At 36.8% G+C, this 11,135-nt stretch overlaps 1 protein-coding gene across 3 annotated transcripts in view; it reads left to right on the top strand.

The window, feature by feature from the left end:
- The window catches only part of PSMA6 (proteasome (prosome, macropain) subunit, alpha type, 6), a 33,213-nt gene extending 22,997 nt beyond the window's left edge, over window positions 1–10,216 (top strand). For 2 of the 3 annotated variants that reach the window (XM_006835344.1, XM_006835345.1), the window contains exons 2-7: window positions 475–569; window positions 3,082–3,163; window positions 4,193–4,348; window positions 6,222–6,400; window positions 7,711–7,805; window positions 10,001–10,216. In XM_006835344.1, the coding sequence (XP_006835407.1) occupies window positions 475–569; window positions 3,082–3,163; window positions 4,193–4,348; window positions 6,222–6,400; window positions 7,711–7,805; window positions 10,001–10,058 (665 nt within the window). In that variant the 3' untranslated portion in view covers window positions 10,059–10,216. The remainder of the gene's footprint in view (window positions 1–474; window positions 570–3,081; window positions 3,164–4,192; window positions 4,349–6,221; window positions 6,401–7,710; window positions 7,806–10,000) is intronic. The other variant, XM_006835346.1, reaches the window with a different exon arrangement.
- The last annotated feature ends 919 nt before the right edge of the window (window positions 10,217–11,135 follow it).

Raw genomic sequence — 11,135 nt, 5'->3', positions numbered from 1 at the left:
ATTTTGTAAAAGTATCAGCTAGGTCAAGGTGATTGATGGCATAGTTCAGATCATGTATGCCCACTCTTTTTGTCCATACTTCTAACAATTGTTTGACTAGGAGTGTTAAAATCTTTTTAACAATAATTGTGGTAATGGCCACTTAACCACTTTAATCTTGTTAATTTTTCTTTCAAGTATTTTAAAGCTCTTATTAAGTACTTTACATGGATTAGTGATTGTATGTTTTTCTGATTAATTTATTCTTATACCATTATTTATGTCTGCTAATACTGTTGTCTTGCAGTCTGCTTCATTCATGAAGATTGCAGTTTTCATTTGGTATCATTAACTTCACATGTCTTGGATGGTATACCATCTCCATTCATTTGTCTCTACTTCATTTTTTTTTTTTTTTAAATAACTGTATATTATTCCATGTGTGAATCTGTGTGACTTATTCTATTAAAAAAAAAAAAAAATTCTCTTTTCCAGAATATGCTTTTAAGGCAATTAACCAGGGTGGTCTTACATCAGTAGCTGTCAGAGGGAAGGACTGTGCCGTCATTGTCACACAGAAGAAAGTACCTGTAAGTAATTCTTCCCGAATAGCCAAGTCTTATTGAACATAATGCAAGAATTTTTCATATGTTTGTACAAAAATATATTGGTACCTATATAACATAACATTGTGTGTGCTTTGACTTTATTTTCCTGTCATTCAGGAAATATTTATTGAGCACCTATCTATATACAATTTAACTGAACAGACAATTAATATATTGAGCGTTATGGTATGGTTATAAGCACATTAGGATCTCAAAGTCCTTTGTCATAGGGACAAGACAATCTTTGGTGAGGTACAGTTCTTGTTCACAGGGAATAGATTGTATAGAAATGGGTACTCTCTCTCCTTTTTTAAAAATTTGGGTTTTTAGACTTCCGGGGCAAGATGTTGGAGTAGACAGACACACTGAGCAGATTCTCTATACCAGAGACACAAAAGATCAAGTGAAACAGAACCCCATGGTCATTCTGGACCCTTGAGATTCAGAGAATGGGACAGAGATATGAATTGAGTGCTGACTAGAAGAGAAAGCTGAGCAGGAATGGCTGGAGAGGAGACAGATGGGTGGTGGCCTGTTGGCTGGCCTGGTGCAGTACTGTCATCTTCAGCTTTTATAGGCAGCTGTCAGTACAGCGGCCTAGAGATATACAGGATGTTGTCAGTGTGGAAGGTGAGGTTTTTCCTTGTTTCCTGCACTCTTCTGCTCCCATAAAGATTTACAGCCTTGGAAACACTGTACATGGTCACTATGAGTCGGAACTGACTACATGGCACATAACCACCATCACCACCACTGGTATCTATCTAGAGACATGGCTATCTCCTGCTCCTGCCCACTTAACAGCCAGTGTCTCTCTGTCTCCTGTGCAGCATTTGCTTTGCCTAGGGATGGACACCAGGTGTACCACCCCCAAGTCTGAAGCCTCATTAACCCGCCCTGAATTAAACCCACACAAACAGTGAACTGAGAACGAGACCTGTGTACACACTTCCATTCTCTATCACATCCACCAGAATACAGGTGGTGAATGCCTGAGAACACATCAACATACAGTTATCAATTAAATATAAATACAATACCACAGTGTCTCAGAGAAAACACAATTTCAGCTTATACAAAGATGTATGACAGAGTACCTCAAACAAGTGACCAAAATAAGAAAATGTAATCGCAGAAATGGTATCAGAATTGCCTAAGGAATTTTAAATAAGATATTTAGATACCTTCAGAATGAAGACCAAGAATGACCAAGAAAATTTCAGAGGAAAACACAGACAAAACTTCAAAGGAATTCAGAGAAACACTACAAAAATAAATTGACAAACGAAAAATTGGAAATCATACAAAAACAGCAATTACAAAGCCAGAAGAATAATACTAAGACTTCAGAAATAAATAATACATTGAAAGGGCAAAGAAATAGATTTGCATCAGTGGAAGGGCTGAGTTAATGGGCTTGAAGACAAATCTCTGCTAAAGGAACAATCAGAAAAAAAACAAAGAAAGCCTAAGAGCCTAAGATGTATGTGGGATATAGTTAAGAGGAATAACTCAGAACAGAAAGAGACCAAAAAAAATCAGAGAGAGAATAACAAACTCCAAAGACAAAGAATGAATCCTGAGATTCAGGAAGAAAAATGAAGTTACCTATAAAGGAGAACTAATAAGACTCTTAAGTTCTGATTTCTTAGCTGAAACCATGTACACAAGAAGACAATGAAATAATATATATAAAATACTAAAAGAAAAAAATTTCCAACCAAGAATCAAGATAGCAAAATTGCCCATCAAATATGATGGTGAAATTAGGACATTTTCAGATAAACAGAAATTTTAAATTTTTGTAAAAATCAGACCAACCTTATAAATACCACTAAAGGGAGTTCTTTGGACAGAGAACCAACAAGAGCAGATAACCTGAGATAACATGTGACAATATAACCCAGAACTCATCCTGGATGTTGTTAAGTCCCTTTAAGTAGGATCTGACTCACAGTAACCCTATATAGGGTTTCCAAGGAGCAGCTGGTGGATTTGAACCACCAACCTTACAGTTATCGGTCTAGTGGATATCCTACAGCACCATACCACTACTCCAATCCAGATACAGAAGTATTCAAAGTAAAAGAAACATGTAAGACTGAAAGTAAGGAGCTAGAGAAAAGTTTGCAACATCAAGAAAAAAGCCCTTCAAAGTAAAAACAGGAAATAATATAATTATAGAACTTCCAAATAGGAAATCAAGTAGATCTCAAATACCTAACTGTAACTAGACCAAGACTTACTCCTAGCCCAAGCCCAACCCCTAATCATAACCTTAACACTAAGTGAAGTTCTGGGCCTAGCTATCCTAGACCTAGCCTAACTCCAGATTTCTACCTGACTTCCTCCCCCCTACCCCCCCCCATTAGATTTACCTTTAAATGAACATGGGACATTATTATGCAGTTATAGTTATATAGTATCACTTTTTTAATAGCTACACTAAAGATTATAATTTTTTTTAAATCATTTTATTTATTTTACTCATTAGGACAAATTATTGGATTCCAGCACAGTGACTCACTTATTCAAGATAACTGAAAACATTGGCTGTGTGATGACAGGAATGACAGGTAACCAACTCAACACCTACTTAGATACACAAGCCTCACATTACATTTTTTCAAAATGTTTTTTGAATTTGGTTCTGTGGGTTAGGTGTTGGGCTGCTAACTGTAAAGTCAGTGGTTCAAATCCACCAGCCTCCCTGTGAGAGAAAGATGAGGCTGTCTCCTTCCATAAAGCCTGAGTCGGGATTGACTCTGGTAGTGGCTTTGCATGTGTTAGTGACTTGGAAAAGCTCTGGGGGCACTGTCGGGTAAGCTGGACTGCTAACTGCAAAGTGGGCATTTCAGACTCACCAGCGGCTCCACAGGAGAAAAGGCTTTCTGTTCCCATAAAGAGTTACAGCCTCAGAAACCCCATGTAGGGCTGCTGTTGAGTCAGAATTGACTTGATAGCAATGGGGTTTGGTCTGTTTGTTTTCATTTTGATTAGGAACTTAATGAGTAGGTTTGCAGTTTTCCAAGATTCAGAGTATTGTGAGTTTTGAAATTACAATGTATTGGAATTAGGCCTTTTTGCCACTGTCAGGGAAACTGGACTAAGGCATATCTCACATGATTTTTCTTATTGTAGATATAGTTAATATTTTAAGAGGATCTACTAATATTTCTCAAACCTGGTAATTATTACACTTGTTAGAAATGGGTAAGAATTCTAAAAATTGTTTTGCGTTTGTTTTCTGAAACAAGGAAAATAGTCAAGACTACACTCACACCTCCCCCCACCCCCAAAATCAGATAAACATTCTCTCTCATAAAGCTTGTTCTTTTGAGAGTTATTACAATAGTTTCTACACTTGTAGAAACTATTTTAACAGCTAATGAAAGGCTCAGCATAAAATGGATGTGCTATGTATAAAAACCTTTTTTAAAAATTTTCATTTTTAAGTCATGTCTTTTTTTGCTGAGCTATTGACCAGAGTGGGCCACTTTTCCTTTCCTAATCATAATAGATATACATGTAGTGGGGAAATTGTCTGTCTTTGAGATTCATTCTTTCCTTCAAAAGGAATAAAACCTTGTTTTTTATCCTATCAGCTGACAGCAGGTCCCAGGTACAGAGGGCTCGCTATGAGGCAGCTAATTGGAAATACAAGTATGGCTATGAGATTCCTGTGGACATGCTATGTAAAAGAATTGCAGATATTTCTCAGGTCTACACACAGAATGCTGAAATGAGGCCTCTTGGTTGTTGTAAGTATATGAAGTAGTCTCCCAAATCATTGATGGGTTCCAAACATTAGTTTTGAAATTTTATAAGGTAGGGAAATTTTCATTATACATCAAAGATGAAGGATAGGTTTGACAATTATATCAGTGTTTAAATTTTAGATGCTATTAGATTTCGTCTCTCATACTTCGGACATGTTATCAGAAGGGACCAGTCCCTGGAGAAAAGGACATCATCATGCTTAGTACAGTAGAAGGTCAGCAAAAAAGAGGAAGACCCCCAACAAGATGAATTGGCACAGTGGTAGTAGCAATAATTGTGAGGTTGGTGCAAGACCATGCAGTGTTTTGTTCTGTTGTGCATAGGGTTGCTATGAGTTGGTACTTGCAAGTCTAGACTACTTATTTCATGGGAAAGCTTAAATTAGGCTTCTTGAAAATATAACTGTTTATTTTGACCAACCTAAAGAACAAGGCTGTGATTCTATTTTTAGAATAAATTTCTGTTTTTAAAAGCAAGTAAAATTTCATTGGGAAAGGGATAAGACTTTTTGATTTTAGATTTAATGCAATAAATTAGCTTTAGAAATTCAGTGCTTTCTTGTTTCTAATATTGTGTTATTCATATGTGTGAATAAGGCATCACTGTATTGATTTCTATTTAGCATTGGACCCTGTTGACCTTTCACTTTAAAAAATTGCTTTTCATTTGATTCCTTCAATGATATGCTTCCTCTTCCTCAGTTTTCTTTTCTGCTGATCACCAGGGTTCTCTGCTGCATCTTCTCTTTGGTCTACTTGGGTGACCCCACCTCCATCATCGCTTCATTTATTACTTTCGTGACAATCACTCCGTCCTCAGTACCCCTCAGATACTTTGCTCTTAAAATCATTACTGTTTTCTGTCCTCACCTTATCTTTCCTAACGTCTGCATCCCTGTCCCTGATGCTCTGCTCAGTCATCAAGTTTACCCCTATCTCCTCTTCATTTCCTTATTGACTTACCTTTGCTGCCTACCTGGTGTACCTCTTTCTTCTCACCCTTTCCTACTCTGGCTTCCAAGTGGCTGAATGAGTTGCCATTTTAAAACCTAATTTTCAGGTTCCCTAGTAAAAACTGCTTCCTCCTGGGCTATAGGGGAACCAGTGCATGCGATTTTATAAATATTCCCATTAGTTTCCCTTGTACTGCTTTCCTCTCTCATCTGAAGCCCCTGCACTGTTCAGATCTTCTTCTCATCCTGTAGTGCATCCTACCCTTTCATGGCTCCATGCTATTCCTTTTTGCCTTGATTTTCCTTCATGTTCTTGTTAAGTGCAGCTGTGTCCGTTCCAACTCATAGCAGGCCTTTACAGGATTCCCAAGGAGTGGCTGGTGCATTTGAACCACCAACCTTGTGGTTAGCAATGCCATGCTTATTTTACAGCAACACACCAGGACTCCTTAGCCCCTTTAAACTCTACTCATCTAGCAAGAACCTGTAGTAAAGAATTGTTTCTTGTTTTCTCCTAAGAACTATTGTGCTAAATAGGTTACTTTGCAGCAGAGGAATATGCTATTGCAGACCATTTGTCTCCAAAAGAGATTATATTAAAAGTATGTTTTCCAAATTTGTTTGAGCAGGCAACATTTTGAAATATTAGGAGTCAAAGGTGATAGCAAGGATTGGAAATTAAATTTATAATAATTCAAGTGATTTCTTAAATAGCTGTGATAAATCCTTTTGTGAGTTAGAAATTCAATTCTTACCTAGTTTATGTGTTATGATGAACTTGAATTTTGTATGTCAGTTTTCTTAAATCAAAACACATTAAAATTGATGGTGACAACACCAAGAAAGTAGAAATTGCATTAAAGTTTCAAGATATTTAATTAGGATCTTATTTTTCTTTTCAGGTATGATCTTAATTGGCATCGATGAAGAACAAGGCCCTCAGGTGTACAAGTGTGACCCTGCAGGTTACTACTGTGGGTTTAAAGCCACTGCAGCAGGAGTTAAACAAACGGAGTCAATCAGCTTCCTTGAAAAAAAAGTGAAGAAAAAATTTGATTGGACATTTGAGCAGACAGTTGAAGTAAGTTAGCAAAAAGGAACTGGTGTTTTTGTGCTCTGTAGAATATTGAAGATCTTGAGATCTAAGTCTGTTGATTTCATAGTAAAATCGATGTCCTTCAGCTGACATGGAAACAAGAGGACTGCTTTATTCACTTAATCTCTGTTTGTAATGTATTTGAATTAGCTTTCAACAAAAGAGATAATGCAATAGGACAATAGAAATAATAATCAAAACCAGTCCCAAAGACTTACAGTATGGTTGCTGTACTTGAGACATAAGCGAAAGTAAAAAGAGGAAGTCAATATTGCTCTCCGGTCCTAAAGGAAAAACAGCCAAACACCAAATTATGAGGAATGCATTTGAGGGAACCATCTTCATAACAAAATAATATACTTACATGATGACTTGGCAGAGAAATTAAATCTGCTAAGATTTACAATGAAACCATTTTCTTGAGAGAATTATTACTCATTATGGTTCAAAAATATTAAATTGACAAGACAAGCTCAAATTCTCATACAAATATTTAGTAACTTTACATTGTAAAGAAGTCTCTTAGCTACTGCCAAGAGATTAAAAACATTTTTAATAGATTTTGAATGTGGATGGATATCTGGGATAAAGCCTTTCTGAAGACTAACAACATGCTTCTTGATAAATAGCAAAGGAAAAATTACCGTCTGTTCCTTTTATGTTTGACTGACAGTACCAGGGGCTTCAGACAGTTAGTGGGAAAATGAAAGAGAAGGAATTTTTCCATAAACTTTTTGAGGCCTCCTCTTATGTTTTATATTTAATAGAAAATGTAAAGCTAGTTTTCATCTGGAAGACATATGTGCCCTGTTTATATGTTTAAATTTTTTGTTTTCTTGTGTTTTCCTAATTGCAATTCATGATTGGTACATAAATAATAACCATATCTATATCATTTAAAACATTCTCAGGTTGTTGTTACTATAAATTCTCTAAAGGTGGAGTATCAGTGTTGTTCTGTCCTCTATCAGCCAAGTCCGAGCATGGTGTGCCCAGTGTAGAGTGATCATTAAACAACCCATTTTGTATTAAGTTCTATTTTGTTTGGTGGATCACTTTAATTTGGGGTTTGACTTGGTAGAAACAAGTTTCTTATTATTGGCAGGTGACATACTACAGTTGTGCAATCTATTAATAACATATGACTGTAGAACTGCATCGCTGAAAATACAGAACAAAAATGAATTGCTTCAGATTAACTCATACTTGGTTTGAATAAACTCAATTTTAAAAAGCATTGAGAAGCCCTTAGAATCTCTCAAAATTAATGTATCTTCCTTTGCTTTTTGTTTCAGACTGCAATTACATGCCTGTCTACTGTGCTGTCAATTGATTTCAAACCTTCTGAAATTGAAGTTGGAGTAGTTACAGTTGAAAATCCTAAATTCAGGTGAATCATTCACAGTGTGCTTAAAGAATTTTGCAGGTGCTGAAGTTCAGACTAGGAAGGTGGGGGTGTGGATCCACTTGTCCTATACTTGCGGGAATAATATTTTTTAATGATGATGACAGTGTTTTTCTTCACCACCTGAGAGATCTGTTTTAAAATTTATTGAATGTCTCTTTAAGACAGACATAAGGTTTTCGCCTCATTTCAGCATGATTTTATATATTATTACCAAGAGTGACATAAAATAACCATTTTTGGGTCCAGAGTAAAGTAAGCAGAAGTGATTTTTATTTTAAGGCCAACAGTAATTAAAGTCCCTCAAGTTTTTCAGGTAGAGCTTTGATTATTAATGGGTTATTTAAGTGGAGCTTGGAAGAGTAATATGAAACACTGATATACCTTAGACCTCTATCTGGAGATGTTGGAGAAACACCAAATTTGAATATAGCTAATTAAATTATAGATGCTGGATGCCTATTCTTACTCACTTAGAGACTAACTCCCACACAATAGTCTACAACTCCATGATTGAAATCCATACTGAGTGCTTAATAGATACCAGCTTATTCAGTTCTCCCAGCAACCCTATGAGCTCTTGTGTGAATAGTGAAAATACTCAAATTCACAGATGCAAGGAGCTATATGGCAAGGCACTGTAACTACTGCGTGCTTTGCTTGTAGATCACAACCTTAGGGACACCTGGGCATGGGAAAAAACTGTTTAAGCAGACCTTAAAACTTTGGTTAATATTTTTCTAGTTCTTTTTGTTGCCTGTAGGAAAGTATTAATATAATATTTTAAATGACAACCAGAATTGAGTCCATTCAACTTTTTTTCCTGTAAGAAATGGTTGCTTATTTTTTCCTTGCCTTTTTAGCAGAAGCAGTTTACAAATTCTTGCAAATGACTGGGAAACAGTTCTTGTTTTCTTTTTTTCCTAGTGCTGTCAAGTCTCTTCCGACTCATAGTGACCCTGTATATGGTTTCTGAGATGCTGGTAGTTTTGCAGGCCAGTGCTGATCTTACAGCACCACACCAGGAGTCCACTTCCTATGGTGGTGGTTATGTGCCATGGAGTCGGTTCTGCCCTATAGTTCTCCTGTATAGGGTTCCCAACGAGCAGCTGGTGCACTTGAACTGCCAATTTTGCAGTACAAACGGCTTGCAGTCTGGCACATTAACCCACAGCGGCACACCAGGGCTCCGTTCTGACTCATAGCGACCTCGTATAGGCTTTTCAAGGCTGTAAATCTTTATAGGAGCAGAAAACCTCATCTTTATCCCGTGGAACAGCTGGTAGTTTTGAACTGCTCACCTTGAGATAACATCCCTACTCGTAACCACTACATTACCGAGCTCCTTTCTACCTCCTATGTTGTTGTTAAGTGCCGTTCAGTCCACCTCCTATAATGACCTTTAAATTTTCATTTCCATTGATTACTGAAATAGATAGTAAAGGTCTGAAATTAGATTTTTTATAATGTTGTTAAGTACTATGGAGTCGGTCCCGACTCATAGGTGAGCCTATGTAGGGTTTCCGAGGCTATAAATCCTTATGGGAGCAGAAAGCCTCTCATCTTTCTCCTGAGGAACTGCTGGTAGTTTCAAACTGCTGACCTTGAGGTTAGCAGCCCGATTTGTTGATACATTTCATAAGCATCAACTTCTAGTTAAATTACTTAAAATTACCTCTAGTTAAACAGTCAGGTGAATATTGGTCACATTAACAAGGTTGCCAAGCAGTTGGTTCCCTTCTGGGAAAACATCATTTATAAAAAAGCATGTTCATTATGAAGTCTCTTTTGCTACTAGACTCTTCAGGGAATTGAATTTGTATGTTAACATAGGGTCTGAAATAGAATACATTACTTTCTATTACTCAGTTTAAATATCATAGCTGCAACCAAAAAGGCTTTGTTTTCAGAAAAACTAATTCTGGATTGGTATCAAAGAAGTAAGTACTTTTATATATAGATGGATTCTCTAAGTCTGGGAATTCCTTCAGAATAGGAAGGAGGGGTAGGTGTATAGATTTTTTAAAGTTGGCCATAGATTGATAGTGATGACATTCTTGGATACATACATTGTCTTTTGATAGCAAGGAGTTCATTAAACATAACTGCTTGAAATTTTCCTTTTAACATAAGGTTTTTAAAAGTAAATAGTTGTTTTTCTTTTCCCTGTTGCCTTCTAGGATTCTTACAGAAGCAGAAATTGATACCCACCTTGTTGCTCTAGCTGAGAGAGACTAAACATAATTAGTACCAAATCCATGATGCCACTTGCCAGTGGATGTGGTAAAAACAGACCAACATTGTGGAGGCCCCTGGATTGACAAAGAACCTCTCCAGTCCTCCTAGCCCTGAAGTGGTTCAGACTCTGTATAAATAAAAGCATTGCTTTTTGGAAACATAGAACCTTGTCTTGTTTACCTCCAGTTTTTAGCATTAAGCCTTTAATATGTACAAACTTTTCAATGGTCACTATCCTGAAATTGTGAGCACTGGTGTGGCACTATAGGATAAGCACTGGACTGCTAACGTAAGGACAGCAGTTTAAACCCAGTAGCCTGTGAGTCAGAACTGACTCAGTGACACACAACTATCCTAAAATTGTAACTTTATTCAATTTATTTACAGAAATACCAATTTCCTTGGGTTTCAGGGAACTTAACAGCCAGAAATTCGTCTACCTATGTGACATAATAGATAGCAAAGTAAACTGTGCTTTTCAAACTTACGTTAATGGTAAACTGGCATGCAACAAGGCAAGGCCTTTATTTTACAATTTCTCATTCAAGTGCCATCACAGACTTTAAATAAAAAGATAAGTATGATTGATGTTCAGTTTTGAGATATAAGGGGGCTTCAAGAAGTTCAGTTTTAAGATATAAGGGAGCTTCAAGAAATTAATGAAACCCCCTTAGTAACACATTTAATGGGTACTCAATAAAGAACCGATATTTTCTTTTTTTTTTTAAGTTTTTATTGTGACTTGAATTGAATGATAGTTCAAATGGGAGAACATGGGTTTTACACCCATGATTTCATTGCAATGACTACAATGCCCTCCGTGCATCATCATTCAACAGTGTTTGCTTCTCTTCCCTCTTTTGTTTTGTTTTGTTTTGGGGATGAACACAAAAACACTCATGAATATATAATAATTTAAACAACTGAAGGCCACATTCTGCAAGCCTGCCTCCTGGCTGCCAGCACACAGCCTTTCTCTTTCCATGAATCTAGAGTCCTCAGCTGCTCTATCTCTCTATGCCTTCATCTCTGGTGTCACTGCTTCTCTGGATAGGGTCCCCCATTCCTCTTGTGGTC

The sequence above is a fragment of the Chrysochloris asiatica genome, unplaced genomic scaffold (genome assembly GCF_000296735.1).
Source record: "Chrysochloris asiatica unplaced genomic scaffold, ChrAsi1.0 scaffold00017, whole genome shotgun sequence".
NCBI classification, from domain to species: Eukaryota; Metazoa; Chordata; class Mammalia; order Afrosoricida; family Chrysochloridae; genus Chrysochloris; species Chrysochloris asiatica.
This window is presented reverse-complemented; position numbering and strand designations above follow the sequence as displayed.